We start from the raw sequence: 23,076 nt of genomic DNA, 5'->3' as shown, positions 1-23,076 counted from the left end.
GAATTCTTGAAAATCAATATTTTAAATAAATAATTGGGTATTATTATCGCGAATCTCTTGAAGAGAAACGGAGTTGTCCGATCGAAGAATATTGATTTTCAAGAATTCTATACCATTTTTACAAAAAAAAAAAAGAAAAATTCATAACTCTTGATTTGATACTTAAGTTAGAAAATTTATTTTTTTGCTTTTCAGTTCCTTTGTATTATATTTTTTAAACTTGGTTAATTTTTTTTTTTTGGTAAAAAACTTTAAGTAAATCAAAGGTACAGTATTTTTTTATGACTGTAAAATTGAATGTTTAGCGCAAATAAAGCTTTTTGAATTCTTTTCCTAGGTACATATATGAGAAGATGGTAAAAAATCAATTGATTAAAAAATATTTTTTTTTTTTTTTAACAAGGGTCGATATTTTACAAACTGGCCACTTTGTTTTATTGCCAAATAAGTTCTCTAATTGGTGTCAAAAAAAAAACATAAGATTCGAATGAATGGTTGCTAAAATATTTCAAAAAGTGTAAAAGCCTGCATAAAAATCTGCTTGCAAATAACTCGTAAAAATAATAAAATTAACGCAAAATCTTTGGTGTCAATATTGCACACCATGTTAACTTTCAAAATCGGTAAATGAAATATTAAAAATCGAAAAGTCAATTTTGAGTGGCCCAATTGAGAAAACTTGAATGTAAATATTTATTTTCAATGTAATCGATATGGATTAGGCCAGGTGCATAAAGATAATGGGCTATTTTTTTGTTTTTATAAATAACTCGCCTCGAACAAAAGCGAATACTAAACCTGATTTAATTATAAAAATCAAAATTTGTAGATTTCATAACAATTCAGCATAAATTATTATGTTTTTATTTGTGTGAAAATGCTCATTCATGAAAAATGTACTCCAAACAATATCGTAACTATGTAAACCTAGCAAATATTTAGCTACTCATTTGTGTTAAGCATGAAAAATCAATTAAAATAAAACCCTGAATCAATTCAATACAAAATATTTAGATAATCTGAATAATACAAACTAATTACAAAATTAATATGCCAATAAATTGGTTGGCGGCAAAACTACTTACGCACATTTTTAATCTTACTACTGAAAAAAAAAACGAAACAATTTTCATAACAATACAAATGGTAGATTTCGCTGTCAAGTACTAAACGCCTTTAAACTGTTTACTAAATGAACATATGTAGATACATGCATATGTACGTATACATGGGAAAATGCCCCGTAGGAAAAAATTTTTATCAGCTTTAAGATAATCTGGTTTTTATTATTTTATTTTACTTTGATCGCACTTATGCAATTGTGTTTGTACATATGTATATATAGTTGAATTCTCCAAGCAATACATATTGATGCAAAATATTGCTGCAATAAATGGTTATGCAAATGGTAGTGATAATGGTTGTAGTAATAGTTATTGTATTGGCAATAGTAAAAATAATACTATTGGTAATTGTAATGGTAACGGTAATGGTAATGGTACATAACTGTAATGATAATAGTAATAATCATGCTAATGGTAATGGCAGTAGTAATGATAAAAGTAGTGATAATGGTAATGGTAAAGATAATTATAATACAGGACCATAAAAAAATCAATGAAAAGGTGAAACGACTAGATCTTGTGTTTTATGTGTTTTTGGATTCACTGAATCTGAAGTCCGTTTTTCTCCATAACGTCCGGATTTTTTTCTATCCTCAAAAAACCTTGCGGACAGACAAAACTTCATAAATGTTGACGTCCTTACTTTAATCTTGGTAGTTAGGGGTTTTTGGGGCCGCTGATTACGATCATGAAGTCAGCTTTTCCAAATTCAAAACGGCGGGGAAAATATGACGGTGGAATTTTATAAAAATTATTGCATTCATATGAAATTTGGCATTGAGTAGTTTGTTGAGGTCGGTGATTAAAGTAGACTTTCAAAATTCAAAATGGCGGGCCCAGTATTTATGGTCGAATTTTGAAAAAATTATCGCATCTAAATGAAACTTGGTATCTAGGCTTTTTTATGGTCGCTGATTACGAACATGAATTCAAATTTTTAAAACTCAAAATGTCGGAACCAATATGATGGTAAAATTTTTAAAGGTCTGTTTAATCTTTCCAAAATTTGGAAAAAAAATTATGAACCAAAAAATCTTTTGAAATTTAAAAAAAAATGTATCGCCATATTCCATCAGACATTTCGGACTTTAAAAATCTGACTTCATATTCGTAATCAAGCGACCCCAAAACCCCTAACTGCCAAGATTAAAGTAAATATTTATCAAAAAATAACAAAAAACAGTCAATACTTACATATAAAATTTTGTCTGCCACATAAGGTTCGCTATTTTTTTTGAGGTTAGAACAAACCCTGATGTGAATGAACAAAACGGACTTCAGATTCGTGTTCAGCATAAGAACACTGGTCTGATCAAAAGAACCTTTCATCGATTTTTTTTTGTGGTCCAGTGTAATCGTGGTAATGGTTATGGATATTTTATTGGGAATTGCAACTTATTTTGTGACTCCTATCAAATTCTTTCCAAAAATTTAATTTCGAAAACAATGTTTTTCCACACGGGATAGATGTCTACTATACGATTAGAGTAAACACAACGCAGTCACAGAATGTGAAATCGGCGGATGTTTGAACACTTGATTTATGCGAATGCTCAGCCATGTTTCGGAACAATTAATTAAAATTTGACTGCATAATTAATTTCAATAAATTTCTATTTTGCCAGTGTTTACATACATTTAGAGTTTATTTGCGCTGTTGATGCTCACTTAAATTTTTGTCGGGTGACTCTTGACACTTTGTTTCTGAACGATTTTTTCTCTTTTAAGTTTACGAAGAAACTGTTTATAAAATCTGTCTGAGGGTGTGTATTTGCCGTTTTGCGGCAATTATTTGTTTTGACGAATCAACTTGTGCTGCTTTGTAGGAAATGTGTTCTGGTATCTAATTACTTATTTAAGTGAATGGGGGTTTGAACAATTGGAACATAGTATTATAGGGTGCTACTTAGGTGATAACAGATGGAGGATAATTTAGCCAGAGATTGCCTGGTAGAGAATTACACTAAGTTACTGAAAGATTAATTGGCGTAATTTTTGTTTGTAGTTTTGATGACTAATTAAATTAAAATAAATCGAAAAGTAATATGGCGGGGAATTGTTAGAGGCTGTCGTGCTACACTGGCGCCCATCAATCACTTGAAGAAGACTCTCTTCAGCATTCACGGCCATACATATGTAACAAAGTTGAAAATGAATGAAAAAGTGATTGCGAGAACCAAACGAGCCTTAGAAATGCAAACAAGCAAGCAAGGTTTCTCCTTCCAAACACCGATCTAAATAGAAAAACCTGCATTAGCGGAGCAATGCGCATATGACCAACGACCACACTGGATATAATTCTCTAGCCACTACATATCCACTTAGAGCAGCCAGCGCCAATTGTACTTTCCTAAACTTCACAGCCTGAAACTGAGAATTACCACAGGTATCCTTAGAGGACATTGCTTACTAATAGGTCATCTGTATAAGCAAGGACCCTGGTCAAATGATCTTTGTCGCTTTTGAGCGGAGAGTGTAGTCTCAATGTGACCAAACTTTCTAAACTTTCAGGGGATTGTACGACTTGACTAAGCATCGTGTAGTGTATATTTCTATAGAGGGAACAATAAATCCGTTAGGTCGCAGTGCATACCTCTTATTATAAGCTATTTATCTATCTGGGCAACTTTAGTTTATATGCAACATTTCAACCTATATATTTTTTTGATTAATTTTAATAGACGCGGTGGCTTTAACACAATGAAAGAATTACATTCGACCAATGCATAGAAATATCCCTGTCCGGTTGACAGGTTTTGAGGTCTTCCCATTGTCAAGGCTACCTCCCTATTTGTCAATTTTGCAAAACAACCAATTTCAAACATTTCCCATTAATATGGTGTGCTGGGCGCCTTTTAAATATTTCGTTATATCTTTGGCATTTACAGTCGGATCTTAACGTGTGATATATCGATGTTCCTATATTTGTTCCAAAGTTGATTGACCTCAAGTACGCCGTTCTAGTACTTACCTATCAGATTTCAGTTTTTATTATCCTAACATACCATCCTAATGTCAGTAAATTAAAGCTCTCCAAAATTATTAAACTCTTACTATAGATTCTTTCAGTAGAACTATTTAAAAGAAGTGTTAATTGCGGAAGGTAGGTGTTACCGAAAAATGTAAAAAGGCGACCCCTAGGTTCGATAATTTCTTTTTTTTTTCGAAATTGCCTTGCAAATATACTTTCGACTCAAGGGTGTACGGCGAAGTTTTTTTTTCGTTTGCTTGTGAGGTGGTACTGTCAACTGTATGTTTATACACACACACCTCCCAAATAAGTTCATTGCATAAACCCACAAAATTTAATTGGCGTTTATTAATTTGCATGCAAATTAAGATAAATGCAAAGACATTTTTGTTTATTTTAAATTTGCGAAATTACTTTTGGGTACTTACTTTGTACACAAATGCATTTGAGCGAAAAATCGTCTAACAAAAAAAAATTGTTTATGTACACAAAATCACCTTCGGCTGAATTCAAAGGAAACAATAAAGGCATAATCTTAATCAAAGTGCTGCTGACAGCCAGTGGCGCTACGTCAATGCAGCGGTAGGTATACATACATATTTACATACACTTAACCTCATACACATGTATTTATATATGTACATACTAGATATGTGATTACTTAATTTGAATAAATTGTCAAATGCAACAACAAAAACATCTACATACTCTTATGCATATGGGGCGTTCCATAAAAAAATGGACGGGGGGACGGGGTTCACACTTCATGTGTTTGATTTGTTTAAAATTTTTAGGGTTGATGGATAAATATATATAATAAATAAAAATTAAATTTGAGCTTGATTAATACATTTTTAAAAAATTTACAGCACAAAAAAAAAACGAATCAATTTAATAGTTTTCCAAATATCTGGAGAACGGGGCGAGGAAAAAATGTGAAAAAATCACACATATCTACACACATCAAAATTCTCTAAGAAAAGAGATATGTATTTAAATTTTTTTTTTCTTGAAAATTTTTCACATTAAAATTTTTTGATACTGCAAAAAATTCTAAAGAACATTAAAAAATTTTTAAATTTTTAATGTACTCATATACTATACTTAAATATTGCGCAATACACAGAGATACCATTGTCTTTTTTAAATTTTTTTTTTTGAGATGGCATATTTTCAAAAACAATTTTTCTTTCAAGAAAAATATTTTTAAAAATATTTATTTTCAAAGAGAATTTACGATGTGTGTATGTCTGATTTTTTTTTATTTTTTTTTTCTCGCCCCGTTCTTGAGATTGTTGGAAAACTATTAAATCAATTTGTTTTTGTTTTTATGCTGTAAAGTTTTTAAAAATGTATTAATCAAGCTCAAATTTCATATTTATTTATTATTTATGTTTATTCATCGACGCTAAAAATTTGAAAAAAAAAACCAAATACATGAAGTGTGAACCCCGTCCATTTTGGTATGGAACGCCCCATGTACATACATATGTATGTGCATTTTTACCACATTTGCATATTTTTCTGGGCACGGCTCTCTCGGTTGCTAGATATTTATGCTTTTATACTTATAAAAGTGTTAATGCAGTTAGCAAATTTAAGGCAATTGATAATTGATTATGTGCAGAATTAAGGTTAGATATATTTTTGAGATACCTATCCTGCGGCGAACAGTTTAAAAATAAATGCATATATGTATTCTCATAAAATGAGCTTCAAAATTAGTGTTAGAACGTCAAAAGAAGTTAGTTAGCAAATTATGTACATACTTACAAAGTTTTTGATATTTGAAAAAATTTGTATTTAAAAAGCTACTGATAATAAACATAATCAAGGCATATTGAATAGGTAGTATAATTAGATCAGCTGATTTGATTTTTTTTTTTTTAATTATTTGGTCTCTAAAGTGTCAAATATTGTTTACTAATTTTTCATGTGAAAGCGAAGCGATTGAAAACCATCTTTTGGAACGTTCGCTTATCTCAGGGGCATAAACGCTCTTTACTGTGCCTTGCAAAGAGTGGATTAATGCTCCTGTAAGCAAAAAAAAATTAGACAGAAAGTTACAAAAATGCTTATATATTCGAATTGAATTTTTTTATATTTCACATGGTACACTATTTTAAAAAAACACACATAAAATATATTTTTGGCACTTTAGAGACCATAAGCAACAACAAAATACACGTAAACCTCGCGCAAAAAGATAGCATATCCACATTTTTACTAGTTTTGCCTACTTTTATTTTGATTTTTTAAGGTTCATTATTTTTACATGAAAGTAACGCTCTTTATCTAACAAATACCATATAAATCTATATTTCAGACTTTGTACAAAAATTATAAAAATTCCACAAACTTTTTATCCCAATTCCAAGCAGTTTAATTTTAATTTGTAAAATAATTTTTGGTATGCAGTTTTATAGCTTATTAAATTCTAGTTTCTAAAAAATGTGTTGTGTACACTTTTCCATATAAAAAATTACTACAAAGCATTTCAAAACTAATTTCAATCAAAAAATTTTGGAATGCAGAGTAATTGTTTGTTTTAATGTAAAGCAGGGCCAGAATCAAGGCATCCGTGATCGAATAAAATTCGAATCGAGATTTTCTTTACAACTTTTGGTAGCGAGTTCGCTTTTTCAGTTCAAAATGTATTTGAACAGCTGTCATTTTGTTTCATTGTTTTTGTACTATATATTTATACGTTTCTTGTTGAATGTTTTATTATTTTATAAAGAAATACAATTTATTCTAAGGCGAATTCATATAATAAGGCGACAGCAGAAGTTCAAAAACAAAAATGCCACTAACAAAATTTACGCATAATGACATTAAGAATTACAACAAATACTTCAGGTTGACATTAAGAATCCTCGAGGCGAAAATTCATTCCTTGGTAAAACCATCTTACCTGAATTCGTTTTCAATTATCCTAAATAAGTAAAAACTATCTAATATGGTTTTTTTTTTTTTTAAATCTACCAACTTCTACCAATTTTTGTATGTTAATTCTACCAATATTAAATTTTTCGAAGTCCGTAATAAATAAATTCAGAGTGTGCAAGGCCTTCTTCTGGACACGGGTCCTTCGGGGTACAAGCCAAATGAATGGCGAATTTTTATAAACAAATCAAAAGATGAAATTATATTGCCCTCCTTGCTCATAAAGCTGGGCATTTATTAAAGACCCTAGACGATAATTGCCAATGTTTTTAATAAGAAAATTGTCTGCTCTAAGCACAGAAAATATAAAAGCGGAAAAAAGAATATCGTACTGCGTATAAGAACTTTCGAAGTCACCTTACTTTTGTGACCGAAATTCTTGGGCTTGTTTAAAAATAAATTTTAAAATTTTTTTTCTGAGTGTACATATCAACCATGTTTTTATTTAAGTTGTTAAATTTTAGGTTTATTTTGCTGTCATAAAGAGCTTGCCATTTGAAAAGTTCGTTAAGAAAAGGTGTTAAGTATAATTTTATAAAAAAAAAATCGGGTGCTTCTTCTTGTTTGCCGCTGAAACCACATAAGCGATTTTGGCAGAGTTGTCACTAGATAACTACTTTAATTGTTAATGTATGTTTGTAGGTATGTTATTATTTTATATACATACGTTGTGTGATTCCATGTTTAGATTAGCTGATATTTAACTTACCTTAAATTATTTAATAGCGGCAACACTTTTAAACCTGTAAAGGAAATTAGAAAAATTATTAATTTAGAAAAAATGCATCTATGCTGGATATAATATAAAAGGCTAAAGGTTTATAAGACAAATAATAGAACTAAACTTTAAATATTGTTTATAGCTCCATTGAAAAACTATATAACCTTTTTCTTTTCATGTAAACAGTTTTTTAAGTCGTAGCTCAATGCTCTGATTAGCCTTTACAACTTACATAGGTATGTGTATACACTCCGCGACAAAATGATACGGTCGGTCACCCAGTTCGGTCTCTTTATTTTTTTCCACATTAATTTTAATCATCTTTTTTTTTATAAAAGTATAGCTCATTATCTAACAAAAACCATATACATATTTAAATCCACATTTCAAACTTTGTACAAAATTTGAAAAAAAAACAAAAAAATCGTATAAAAGTTTCACACCTTTTATTCAGAATTTTGAGTATATTAAAGTGCCAATTGAAAGTATATACAAAATACCGTTGTAAGCGAAAACACAAACTAAGTTCATTTAGATTTTTTTTTGTAAGATTTCATCTGTTTCAGCACAAACCCTTGCAAACATGCCACATTACTTGCTAAACGATGGTCGTCGTTAAGCCAATTATATTTACATCAATCATTTTCTGAATTAGGCGAGTTATTGTAAGCAGCGTTAAAAATATGTTTTTATGGTGTTGCAAAATATGCATAAAAAACATTCTTAGTAAGCATCATTTTCAACCAAAATAATTGTACTTATATAACATATCCTTCTTGTCACATTAAAATGTCCTTAACTATAATTAAAAAAAAGTGTATGAGACGGACTTTTAAGACGGATAATTTAAGTTTATTCCTAGATTCATTGATTTTATTAAGCAAATCTGAGATAGGGCCTTTTCGAACCGGCTGCCGAGATATGTAGGTCGATCTACTACTCAGCCGTAGAAATGATTTTCTTTGAAGATTGGTAAAGACGTCGATACAGAATTCCGAACAAATTTGCGATACTCTTAAATATTACTTTAAAATATCGGGAACTTTGGTTTGCGGAGATCGATGAAAGAGTTTTCGAATAACATTACTACTCAGACGTTAAGGCATATTCCTTGTGAGCAAACATTTTCCTACCGGGGTACTAAGATTATTTATATGTAAAAAATGATAAACCATATTCTTATACGTAGTTTTTTCACGCCATGTATGTAAATGCCGACAAGCATTGTGACGGATTGTTTCAATGAATGGGATTAATATGACGCGCGTGAATTGACCAAAAAACACCCCCACAAACATAAGTTTTTTTAATGATCCGCGCAATTACCAGTTGTACTGGGTGATTTCGAAGGCGACAATCCTACATACATACACAAGGGGAAGGCAGTAGTAATATTGCCGAAATATAAGCCAAGTGGCACAGTTTAATAAAAGCAGGAGGAGGGAGAGCAATGCAGTTCATGAACTTTGATCATAGCGCGCACTTGGGAGACGTTGCTTTGATTGAGCAACGCTCAACGTTCATTTGTTCATATGAAACAGACTTTATGTTGGAATGTCACCGCGCATGCGCGTCGTTGGATGCACTAAATTTTCATTGTTTTTAATTAAAATAAATTGAGATGCGCCTGACCAATGGCTTCAGTTGAACACAAACAAAAAAACAAATTGCACTGGAATTGTAAAAGTTTACTGCTCTTGTCAGACCTTAGACAAATGAAACGAAATGAAATCAAAGCGAAAATAAAATAATAAAGGAACACGCTTAAATATGGGTTTAACAAAAACGATAAGTAGACTTAAGTAACAAATGATAAAATTGAAAAATATGAGCTGGAGATAAAAGTTTCTAAAAAAAAAAAATACTATTTGAGCTCCGGCATATCCGTTGAAAAACTGAAAAAAAAAACGTTTAACCAAAGCGTTTGTCACAAATTCGAACAAATGTGCGTCAATAACTCATCGATTCACTAACCATACAAACGTACATATGTACATACATATTTACGAAGTGCAATGCTTAGCATTGAACACAGATAAATGTCAGACCGAGTGCTTTGTTTTTACTTTAATGATGTTAAAAGCCGACAAATAGCATTTATGGCTTAAAATTTTTCCTTTAAACAAATGATCTGGAATTGTACATACATATGTATTCATAATTGTATTCAAATATTCCGGCAGAGCAAGGGTCATTGAACTTATTAGAAATATAACATTAACAAAAAAAAAAACGAAAACACTCTAAGTAACTCAGTAAAGTGTAAGTCATGCAGATTTGCAAAAAACTCAGGCGAGTTGTCTGGAGGAGGCGTCACGATAGGCTGAGCATGCTTTAAGGTACCATCAACTTATTACTTTAATAAGCCCTTTCATACTTGAGAAGTGCATATGCAAAATTTCATAAAGCACATACGAATGTATCTGTGCTAACCTTTTTCTGCCGTTTGATCTAGGATGTAGTAGGTATGCATTTAGGCGCTGTAGTATGTTAGTAGTCCCCTAAAAAAAATTTCCTACACTGAGGGAAATAATGCATAGTAAAAATGAATACTATATATTTGATTATCGTTTAAAAATATTACATACCCAGCCAGAAAAAAAATCCGTGCGGTGACAATACAGACATACATTTTTTTATTTATTTTTTTGCGGGCAGGCGGTCGAAAATGCCTATTGCATCATCAAAGCTGTCGTCACAACAATGGTATATCCGGAGACTAAAACACTCCCCCCGAATTGGAGCCGTCGCCTACCCTGGGACCACTAATCGCATTGCTTCAGGATGGCGTTCCATATTTCTCATTAACATTCTTGACTCTATTTAAATATGTTCTTCCAGTTAGTTTCGCTATGTAGCATGGCTTGGATGACGTTTTCTGGGTTAAACGGTCCATGTATTGCGGATTATTGCGCTTGGTTTCCCACCTTTGCATCTGAAAAAAGTGTACTCGGCATCGTCCTTTTCTGCGTCGCTGTATATGCAAGACGGCTCTTCGGCTTTTCCCATTCTATACAGGTATTTGCGAAAGTAACTATGCCCAGACAGCATTTGCGTGACGTAATTTTATTTCGCCATGTTCTTTTTGAGTCCACAGTTTTAGGTCTTTTATTAGCCTAGCCGTCCACCTGCCGCGGCTTTCGTTTTGCCACCTATGTTGCCATAGTCTTAGTGTTTCGTTTCTTACTCTTTCCGTTTGAACAGGTAGGAATTTACTAGTCTGTAGTTATAACCAAGCTACACTTAAGGCATAGTCCTGCCCTCTAACTATGTACTTCCAAACTAGTTCAACAATGTAAGTCTCGGCTAAATTATGTTGGATAACATAACGAATTTGTTTTATTTTTACTTGAAAGTACCTGGAAATGAGGTATTTGGCATTTCAGCCCGATACTGCTTAGACTAGGTATTCCTCGGTTCGCAACCACTTATAGAACTCCCATATACGGCCATCGAAACCACCACAATAAACTGGGTGAATGGCTGGTAAAACTAATTTTGCCGTCAATCTTCGGAAGTATAGCGGAGTATTTGCATTAATTTTTCGTGACTCCAACATCTGAATGAATTCGGCCCAATATATGCGGGACATTTAATGTCAACCGTTCGGGGATAAATTGGAGTACTTTGGGGCGATATCCGAACCCACTATGGAGTAAGAGGCAGGGGCGGCAATCGTGTGCATACAGCTCGGTCTCGGCGATTTTATCGCACAGAACTTAATCAAAAATTGTGCAGGACCACAGTGGATTTGCTACATACGGGTATAGATGTGCATCATTACTGGATTCCGGAGCACACCGACGTCACGGGCAACGAGAGGGCCAACAGGCTTGCCAAAGAAGGCGCTCTGTCGGAAGCTGTGCTGATAGAGGAACTGCCAATTTCGCTTCAAGCGATTAAACGAGAGCTCGACCTCGACCATGATCCGGAAGCCGCAGAAAACGACAAGACTACAAAGTGTTCTGGATTATAAGCACAGCGTATGACATAAAGCTCACGTATTTTCTGTTATCTCTCAACAGGGAGGAGGCTAGAAAGTGGTTGGTGGACATTGCATGCTGGCATTGTAGGCGTTTAAACTATCTTAGACCAACGATGCGATCTGCAGTAGAGGCAGAACAAAAGAGGAGACTGTGGACATAAACGGTTTCTGCGAACCCACGCAGTGAGTAGCCAGCTTAACTACCTTCTTTCGTGTTTCATATTAAAAAAAAAGGATTCGTTTTAGTAAATAATTATACCTTTCAATGTTTTACATGCAATTAAATGTATATAATAAATTAAAAAATTAAGTTAAGCTTGCGGCTACTTTTGCACTCATTGCCATTCAACAAATATTGATAATTTTCTATACTTACTATGTGGCAACATTTAAAGACGAATTAAATGAATTTGCATACGGGCTTTCCATCAACAAAACCCAACCCACATCTACTTAACTCCGGATAGTTTATCAATTTTTTAATTGTTTAATAATACATTGTCCAAGCGATAAATATTAAGATATTCACTTAGATGGTAAATATAGTATTGCATAAATTGACAATTGTATCGAGAAAAATGAATGAAATAAATTAAAATGCCATAATAATTGTACATAACTACAGCTTTTCGTTTAGCAATTGCAATGAAAGACCACTTGACTTCTATGAAGCCGGTGAATATGCATTCACCTGGAGCATTATTGAGCAAACTGTCTCAAACTGACAAGCTTTTTGAGGGAACGAGGGTTGCCTTGCTATTTGTGCATTCACAAAGTGACAGCTAATGCGATATACGAAATGACGTTTTAAATAAACAATATAATAAATGATGAATTATTAAGTGTTGCATGCAGTTGGTTGTTAAAAAATTAGTTATGCTACATACTTGTGATTTCACTATTTCAGAGTTTGTTAAAATCCGACTTGAGTAATATGAATGGATTTTTTTTTGGAATACTAAAACGTTCAGTAGAGAGAACTTCTGAAGCGTCACGGCGCCGGAAGTTTCCTACGAAACCAAACCAAGGGCAGTAAGAAAACATAGAAAGTATCTACTGATAGAAGTTTACTTCTCTGGAGGCACTTAAAGAGGAGAAATTCCGATTTACTAGACTCGAATGAGATTTGAAATCATTCATCCCATTTACGCCTCTGGATCTAGGCGGCATATTCCGCTTAAAGGCAGATACTGTGCTGATCCAGAGGCTTATCAACATATTCAAAAATTTTCTAAGGTTTAAAAAGTTCGATCGATGGATTCGAGGTTAATCGTGCCTGTATCAGAGGATTGAGGTTTTCTAGTGCCGTTGAGGTTACCGCTTTTGATCTAGAAGATCTTATTCAGGAAGAGATTTTTTTTTGTAGAAGTGGCAGAAAGCATTGAAAGCCGATAAATGTAGGACTTGCATTTCTGATCTCCGTATGAAAAACCCACCCCGCTCCGTTTCTCTCCTTCCGTGGAACATTAAGGGACCAATTTTCTATTGATGACGTCCACAACGTTATTAACCTTAAGAGGCTTCCACACGTTTATGCTCAAGTCGTCCCTTTGTGTTGCGAACTACAGACAAAAGATAAAAAAACATTGTTCAGCGTCTTCGATTAGTTGTCGCGTACAGACAAGTGCTGTATCCGATGGGTCTACATAATTAGTTACGAAGTATTCTGTCGATAAATCGGCAGTGGGACTAAAGGCAATGGGATAGTTTACGCAATAGTCATTTGGCTACATTAACAGTTAGTTAACCGGTAAATCACAACTTCATTAAGGGCCACACGTCATAATATAGCTATACTGGAAGAAAGAAGCCAAACCATTTCCCTACTGACGGATCTAAATAAGTGGAAGAGAGGGAGCTACATATCTATATCCGAGATCTACATATGTTGTACCTAAGGCTAGTCGGCTCTAATTCCACAAAACTCAGGTAAAAGGCAGCAATGTCTATAATTATAAACTCACTTTGTGCTCTATAATACAAGAATAGAATATACAAGCTCTGATTTAATAGACGACTTGCTAGATACTTTTCGAGTGCCAAGAGGCAAATGAATTGAAACGACTAAGCGGACTCATCTGCTAGCCCAAACTTTGGTAAAATTACCAATGGCAAACACAGTAGTCTTCTAAAAACCTCTCTCAAAATTATCTAAGGACTGAATTAGGCTTGGTATTGACTTCGAAGGCGGAAACCTTGTCCAAAACTTTAATATTCTGCAGCATACTCAACTCTTCCAAGGCTGGATTACAAGATACCAGTTGTGTACTTAGGGACACTAGCGATCAAACTTTTACTGACACAGAGTGAAGAATGTATGATATATGGCGAAGCTAACTCCAAGGGCACACTAGAACATCTCCTGTGTCAATGTCCAGCTGTAGGAAGATCGCGAGTCTGCAACCCTGGTTCGGTCTTCTAAACCTCACTGAAGGAAATCCCAGATCAAAAAACTAACAACTTGTCTAAACTCCATGCATATGGAGCCCTAACCGCCAAAATAACGTAAGCGACATTGTTTTCAAAATTTTATTTTTGATGCAGAAACGCATCTAGATACTCTAGGAATATTTCTGCATCAAAAACAAAATTTTGAACAAAATGTCGCTTACGTTATTTTGTCGGTTAGGGCTCGATATATTCGACAAGGGCGAATTAAAATTGAAAGCTTACCAATGCCTTTTAATTACAATACATATTTTTAAAGTTGTGAGATTGTTAGTGAAATTATATTTTAAAACTCTATCGGAACGTGTATTTTCAAGTTTCTTTGACGAATTATGAAATTCTTTAGCTTTTCTAAGATAATATAAACTGCCCCTGAAATTATTCTGTGGTAAAAAATATATTGAATATAGGTACGCATGTACATTAGACTGCATCACTCCCCATGCAAAAAAAATCGGTATTGTTTTTCCACCGGAATTCTAAAATCTATTACGTTTAGGACCAAAAATATTGAGATTTACGTGAGCTGGGCCAATTTGAAAATACCTCTAATGATTTAGTTTTTTTGTGAATAAAAACAGTTTTTTGAGTATTTTTTGCAAAAAGCCATCTGAGTTGACAAAACAGTTTAAGCTTAAACAATTTGCTTAAAAATATTTAAAAAATGTTTTCGACGGAATCACAATAATGAGATTTGTGATGCTGTTTTTTGAACGTTTTTCTGGTTTTTTGAACTTTACTGGTTTAAAAAAACGTGAATAACTCAGCCTAAACTTTACCGATTCAGACATATGAGGTATCATTGGAAAGGAATTTTCTCACTTGTTTTTATTTTTTTGCTAATTGAAAGAAAAAGGTAAAACAAACGAGCCTCATCCCATGTTGAATTAAGATGTGTTGGCATTTGATAACGAAAAAATTGGGACGTGAATGAGTTTTTCTGCAAGGCTTTTAAGAAGGATGAGAAAATACCTTTCCACTGGTACCTCACAAGTCTACATCGATATAGTCTTAATCAAATCCTTGAAAAAAAGTTAAAAAACAGCATCAAAAATCTCATTATTATGATTCCGTTGAAAAAAATTTTGAATATTTTTATGCAGATATTTAAGGCTTAAACTGTTTTGCCAACGGAGGGGATTTTTTTCCAAAAAAATCGTTTAAGAAACTATTTTTATTCAAAAAGAAAAAATGCATTATTGAAGGTATTTTCCAATCGGTCCAACCCACGTAAATCTTAATATCTTTCCGAAATATTTCGGTTGAAGTTTTAAAATATAATAAATTTTGTAATCCCGACAAAAAAGCCGCAGTTTGTTTTTTGTGATGTAGTCTAATGTACATACATATGTAAATAAAACATGTCTATATGACAAAGCCAAAAAAATAAGCACTTAATAAACGAGACAAAAAAAAACAAACTGAAATAACTTTGAACAAAGGAGTTGACAATTGTGAAAGTCGTTTGTTCACCATATTTGGTGCATTTACGTATTTGTGTATGTGAACGTATGCATGTATGTAAATTCTATATATATATATATAATATATAAATTTTATTATTACTTTAGAAGCTAAATATGGATGGTAATTAAAAATCTCGTTTTTCCCTTGTTTTATTTATTATTTTCTCCTCTTATGCAAACGAACGCCTGTCGCCACACAAGGCAGTTAAACCACTTTGTTTAAGAAGGTTCTTTGGTTATTTAGCGCAGTATCTATGAAGTTTGAATATTAAATAAACATTACGTTAAGGTAAAATGCAAATTAAAAATACATATATTATTTGGTTTCGGTGCTTAAAATGAACATACATACATGTATGTAAATCTGTACGTACCCTGAAGTGAAAAGCCAAACCACTCTGTAAAAATACCAGTTCAATAGCTGGTATGCGCTATGGCGATGGCCTACCTGGTCGACAATTTCTCCCCAGGCGTACGCATAGTGGTCTGAGAATGGCAGATAGTCTAAGCTTCGAAATGTCTCCAATAGCCAATTAAGTGACCTGTCTATCAACACGATTTAAGGGTTATTTTCGGACAAAAATGGCTAAAGTAGTATTCGAACAGCCCCGGATATGGGTGTTGCATGAAACAAATATTTTACGTAAAAAATAACAATTTTAATTGAATGATCGGTAACGAAACGATAGCGAAACCCATGTGATGCTGATCGGGTACGTAAGCAGGAGAAATTTTGCAGCTTCTTGGAATTCCAGGCGCTATAAACTATAAAAACACGAAAAAATCAATATAATCACAAAACTAAGGACCAAATATAGTAAAACTGCGTTTTTAGATTTTCTCTCTGGCGTCAGGATTTGTTTAAAAAGACTTTGAAATTCAACAAAAAGATTAATTAATTCAGTGCAACGTAGATTAATAATATGGGTAGCAAATAAAAGAAAAAAATTGTCGAGAATTGAAAACGATTGAGGACGAATAGGTATTGAGATTGTTCTTCCAATTATTATTTTTTATCCTAAGCTAACAAAAGAATTCAAGAATAAGGTTTCAAAAAGACATTTTTAGTATACTTTCGTCCTTGTCTACCTAAAAACTGTATTTTTTTTTAATTCGACAGAATTTGCTCTCTTTTTTTTGATATCCATAATGAATATATTTTTAGTTAGTCATCTCTATGAAATCTCAAACTCCTTTTAAAAATAAAATAAGTAAACAAAAAATTAAGTCAAACGAATTTAGCGAAAAGAAAGATAATAATGATGTAGATTAAATATAAAGCTAATTGCATAGTTGTGCGCAAATGAAATCAGATGCTACCGAAATTCAACACTGGCCAATATTTTCAACATACATTCTTTCGTGCGTTTATTTTTGTGAATTTGTTTTCACTAATTAGCACATATGCCAGCATTGAACGTACCAGCTGGCTGCTTGCGTCTAATCACTTCTCACTGACCATGTCAATGGCTGTGTTCAAGTTCGATTTCTGAAAAATTGTCATGCCACTTGCGATGCAACCGTCCGCACGTGCTATGATTTATTTTTCAATGGATATTTGAAATCTTAGTTATAAATACAAAAATATATATGTAAGTAGGTATGTAAATATATACGCTTATCTGCCCGGTGCGCATGCGCAGGCGCTTATAGCTAGCGGCAATGAGGATGGCGACAACGACAACAAAGGCTAGCCGCTGCCATTAGCTTGGTCAAGGCTACTACTGTCTCATTGGTGACTTGTTAAGAGCCCATCCATTCATTGAAAGGAATGAGTACGCAAACTATGTATATGAAAACACGTTTGCGTGTTTCTCAATGGTTATTTTTTCGGGTTAATCTATGGTTTTTTTTTATACATATTTACATACAAACAAATTTTGTAAGGTGGGCCGACAAGACTGGTTGCTGGAACGGTTGCGGTTTTATTGACACCAACGCAATGAATAAGAAACTATAACTGATTATCTTTTATTCTATTAATTCTATTATTTTTGTAGTGAAGCTAATTCTGTATGGCCTCACTTCAAAGTTCATTACACATAATGTGTTGAACAGAACAAAAAAAAATTAAAAATCGAACGATAGCAATGAACTTGCAACAAAAGAAATGATCTGTCATTTTAATTGAGTAAAATTACTTTACGGCAGAATTTAACAAACAAAATCTACATATATTGTGAAGAGGTGAGAATATGAATTGGCAATGGGTGCGAGAAAGAACTCCAGATGGGTACTCAACAAAAATATATTAGGATGGGTCGGAAATTTCGGAACAATATTTTTGGTAACGTATGATATTTACTCCTTTTATGGATAACTCTAAATAAAGGTCAGAAGTGATATCGACGTAATATTCTAAAGTGGCAATGGCGTATACTTATAACGGTAATGCAATCAAGACTTCTGCTAACACCGTGCTACAGTAAAATTTACATACAAAGAAATTAATATACTTGTGAAATTAGCGGCCAAATATAGCAAATCTGCGTTTTTAGTTTTTTTCTCTGACGTCAGAATTTTTTTTAAAAGGACTTTGAAATTTCAAAGATATTACACCGTGCGACAGCCAATTTAAACAAAAAAAATAATAAATTAATTAATATATTCTAGTTGTTTTCTCTGATGTCAGGATTGTTCTTAAGAGGACTTTGAAATTTTATAGACATGATTAATTAAAAAAAATATTTAAAAAACTCATTGCATTGTAGAATAGCAATGTGTATACAAAATAAAAGTGAAAATTCCGTATAATTAAAGAAATTTAAATATCTTTGGTGCATAAGGATGAATAGGTACTTTTAAAATTGTATCCTTGAACATTCTGACAATTTTCCCAATAAAATAAAGTAAATAAAAATAAATAAAATATTTTGATGCACAAAGACGAAAGGATACTAAAAATTCCCTTTCAAACTTGATACTTGAATAACTTTGCAAATTTGCAATATGTATTTTTGAAAAAAATTTACACATGACCATATCCTCGAATTCTGGCCTTTTAACTTTATTAGCTTAAAAAAATTCAAATTAATTAAATGGGCATTTTCAATACCCAAAAAACATAATTTTTTATATTTTACAGAATTTTCTCTTTCATTTGAAAGCTTGACATCAGAGAGAAAAATTAAAAACACAGTTTCACTATATCAGGCCCACAGTTTCCTTAGTATATTGATTGTTTCGTGCATTTTGAAATTTTTTGGGTTTTTGTCACACGGTGTAATTAACTCAAAAAATTATTCATAGCAATGTAGAATAACAATACGAGTAACAAATGAAAGAGAAAATTCTATAGAAATGGAAAAGATTCACTTTTCGGTGCACAAGGACGAATTGGTATTAACAACGTCCCTTTAAAAATTTAATCTTTGAATATCCTTGAAAATTTCCAATATTTATTAAAAAAAAAATGATGCGTTAATAAACAATATAAACACGTCCACATCTTTGAATTTCGTCCTACTAACTTTATTGGTTGAGGATAAAAAGTTAATTATAAAAGCTTCTTCGTGCTTGTGAGTAAAAAAATATTTTTTTTTAATTCTACATAATTTTCTCTTTCATTTGGTTTCCATATTATTATTCTGCATTTCAAAGCATATTTTAAATATTTTTTTTTTGTAATAAACATATCTCCGAAATTTCAAGCCCTTTAAAATAATAGTCCTTTAAAATAAACATCCGAGAGAAAAGCTAAAAACGTAGTTTTACATGTTTGTTTTGAAGTTCTTTGGTTTTGTCGCACGGTGTCACATGCGATCTTCTTCAAAGGGAAAATCCAACCGAACCAGTTCCGTAGATCTCTAAGCTGCACATTTCTTGAGGTCCAAGAATCTTAATGCGTCAAAAGTTCAGAATTTTTACAGTTTCGAACAAATGGACAGGGGATTTTAAATATAAAAATATATACTTATGTATAGCACATACACATTCATATATTTAGATAATAACTATTTAATATATTACTTACCGATAAATTCATTGCGTATTCGAATACGTTCTTGTAGATTGGATGCTGATATAATCACGCAATTGATGAATGCCAATAAGGCAGCTTGGTATTCAACATTGGATGTTTTTTCCAGTTCGTTTATCACTATTTTGAAACGATATCGTTCATTTTTGAGATTCTATATGAAGAAAATATAATAAAAATATATTAGAATTAGTTTATAAAAACTATAAATATTTGTATGTACTGTGTATATCGAGATTCACTTGAATAGGCACAGTAAGCCTAGCATCCTTAACATCTTTTGGTTATAAAAGAGAAAGTTTTGGGCAAGCAGGAAAGACTTTCAATTGCAGAAAAAAATTAAAAATTTAAAATGCATAAAATTTACAAAACAAAAAAGATGGAAATGCTGACATCAAAACCTGACTACTTTACTAACACAGTAATGTATAAATCAAAATTCCGTAACAAAATTGGCATTCTTACTCAATAATATTAGCAACAATAAAAGTGTCCACTCTACTCGGTACATATGTATATATGTATAATTTTACTAGTTGGAAGATTTTTCACATTCTCATAGATATTCTGCAAATTTTTTAAACGACATTTTTGTGAAAAACCACAAAAAAAAATTCTTGTGGTGCTCTTATTATTTTGTCACGGGGTGTATAACGGATGGTATACTATTTTGCTTCTTTTCATTTATTGTTTCCCTTAGTTTTTAGTTTTCTTGATTGTTTGCGCACTGAATTCACGGCGCAAGCTTTCACAATTTAACAAGAAATGCTTCCTTAAATAAAACAGTAAATTTGTATAGCTTATGTAAATGGTTTTTATTAATTTTCGATTTTAATCGAAACGACCGATTAATCGGTTAATTTCTTACGATTAATTGCAATTATTAATCGAATGCTTTCGATTAATCAATTAAACGATTAATCGATTATTAAAATTTGTATGCCATCACTACGTATGAGAGGTTGCATAAACTATTTTGTTGAGGGTAAAAACACTCATATTTCAAAACGGTTCTCTCTTTTATAAAGCAAACGCATTTCTGGCTAGTTTATATTAGGACGAATGGATAAGGCTTGAGCCAAGAGCTTCGGTGAGCAAATCCAAATTTTGGCAAAAAATGTCATTTACGCGGTTTTTTCGCGGTTTTGTACTTAAAACTCCGATATTTATTGCATGGCGAATTTATTTTCCAACGTTCGTAGTAGACGCTTTTATCTCGAATGAGCTTGCTTTATTCTTCTAGTGATAACGGGTTGTAAACAAGATATAGTAAATATAATTATGTGAAAATGTCTAATCGTTTGTTCAACTTAACCTATATTCTTCCGTGAATTGTATTCATTTCCTACAAAAACATGAGATAGGCCTTTCTTATCGCGATTTAGAACATATCAATGATAACTGATAATTTACACTGCGAAAGAAAGTAAATATGCGCATATATGTATGTATATATATGTATATGTACATTAGGCATATGACTTTTATAACATTTTTATCAAAATTTGGAACTCCGAACATATGTATATATGTACATTAGACTGCCTCACCAAAAAAAGTTGCGGTTTTTATGCCGGTATTACAAAACTTATTATATTTTAAGACGTGCACCAATATATTTCTGAAAAATATTAAAATTTAAGCGAGCTGGACCGATTTGAAAATACCTTAAAAAATTTAGTTTGTTATGAATAAAAATAGTTTCTTAAAGAACTTTTTGAAAAAAGTCCCCTCAGATGACAAAACAGAGTAAGCTTAAAAAATCTGCATAAAAATATTTAAAAATCTTTTCAACGAAATCGTAATAATGGGATTTTTGATGCTATTGTTTTACTTTTTTCAAAGATTGATTTACGAAAACCTTGAACAACTGGGCCACAACTATTCTGATTTAGACTTATGGGAGCTCAGTAGAAAAGAGAAAAATCTTTAAGAAACTATTTTTATTCATAAAAAACTCCCTTTTTGGAGATATTTTCAAATTGGTCCAGCTAACGCAAATCTTAATATTTTTCTCAAACAAAGTACCGATATTTTTTTTTTGTATGGGGAGTGATGAAGTCGAATATATATATGGAAAACTCCCATGTCAACCGAATTATGACTGTGATCAAAAATGGGTTTCTAAAATTTTTTTTGTTTCGGTTGATATGTTTCTTTCCATATATATGTACATATTATGTATGTTAAACCCCCCTCTCCACCCCATTTTTTTGTGTTTTTTTTTCATAACCTCATCTTTTCCTCATAGATATGTATACTTTATTTAAAAAAGTCATGTGTCTATATTTGTCTCTACATACATATGTACATATTTGTATACATATTTATTCGTTGCAAAATTGTACTTACCTTGTAAAATTCTAAAGTTTCAATTGCGCGTGCGTAGCCTTCGGCATTGTAGGCGCACAGCGCAGATAGTAATTCGAAAACTTGCTTCTTAACGACGGCATTACTGGTGTCTAATGCAGTGCCCAATTTCGAAATGTATTCACGATTCTCGACAATGTAATCCAGTCCGATGCGTGAGTCCATTGTGACTAAGTATTTATTTATGTAGCGGCTCCTACTTTATTCCACTAATAGTCTGGCTGTTGGCTGTTGACTGTTTGACTTATTGAGTAATGGTCGGTATGTCGTTTGGTCAGCCGGTTGAATTTGGTTATTTGTTTTTTATTTCTTCGTTTATTCCTGAGGTTTGGCGTTTTGTGTGTTGGAAACATTTAACGGTACCTGAGTGTAACTTCATTCAAATGCCTTCCACACTACTGACATTTATGCATTGCAATTGCAGTAACTTTTTTCACTTTAGTGAATGCTGAAGCTTCTGCTTATGTGAGTGCGTATGTATTTCGACTATATATTTTTTCAATGTTGTGGGCGCATTTGTCATTTGTGCATTTATTTCATTGTAATTGGGTGGGTAACATTCTGGCCGCGTGCAACTAAAATAAAAAGAAAGAAAGGAAGGCATGAAATTAATTTATGCTACTAGTTGGGTCATTACTCCAATATCAATTCGATCGTTTAGTTTCGTATGTGTTAGTAGTATTAGAGTACATATGCATTTGTCTACATACATACATACGTATGTATGTAAGTACTCATAATCATATTTTATAAACTTTATGGCGTGAACTTATCAGTGCTAAGTTGGCATGCCAGTTTTTTTATTAATTAATTTATTGAATTTCGTATTTAAAGCTTTCTGTATCGTGATCTTTAAAGTACGCAGCGTGAACGCAATAAATTAATTCCGTTTTGTTGGATCTACTGAAATACTAACGCCTGGCAAGCAGTTACCAATATATTCTTAAAGCGAACAAAGCGATTAAAAGTGGCCAACAAGAATTTGAGCTTAAATTACTTCTCTTTGAATTGTTTGGAGATTTAACCGCCTAAGCGATTTGAAACCATGTAAATAAAGCACGCTAGC

The 23,076-nt window shown here is 32.4% G+C and overlaps 1 protein-coding gene across 1 annotated transcript in view; it reads right to left on the bottom strand.

Moving 5' to 3' along the window:
• Positions 1–22,393, bottom strand: part of form3 (FH2 domain-containing protein formin 3) — a 48,009-nt gene extending 25,616 nt beyond the window's left edge. Inside the window, exons 1-3 of the mRNA XM_017619500.1 lie at positions 21,993–22,393; positions 19,635–19,794; positions 7,751–7,784 (exon numbers count right to left, since the gene is read on the bottom strand). Of these exons, the coding sequence (XP_017474989.1) occupies positions 7,751–7,784; positions 19,635–19,794; positions 21,993–22,175 (377 nt within the window). The 5' untranslated portion in view covers positions 22,176–22,393. The remainder of the gene's footprint in view (positions 1–7,750; positions 7,785–19,634; positions 19,795–21,992) is intronic.
• Between the last annotated feature and the right edge of the window lie 683 nt (positions 22,394–23,076).

The sequence above is a fragment of the Rhagoletis zephyria genome, unplaced genomic scaffold (assembly GCF_001687245.7).
Source record: "Rhagoletis zephyria isolate East Lansing unplaced genomic scaffold, Rhagoletis_zephyria_1.1 Rzeph_scaffold_01885, whole genome shotgun sequence".
Lineage (NCBI taxonomy): Eukaryota > Metazoa > Arthropoda > Insecta > Diptera > Tephritidae > Rhagoletis > Rhagoletis zephyria.
The sequence above is the reverse complement of the archived record's forward strand: the minus strand, read 5'-3'. Positions and strand labels throughout refer to the sequence as shown.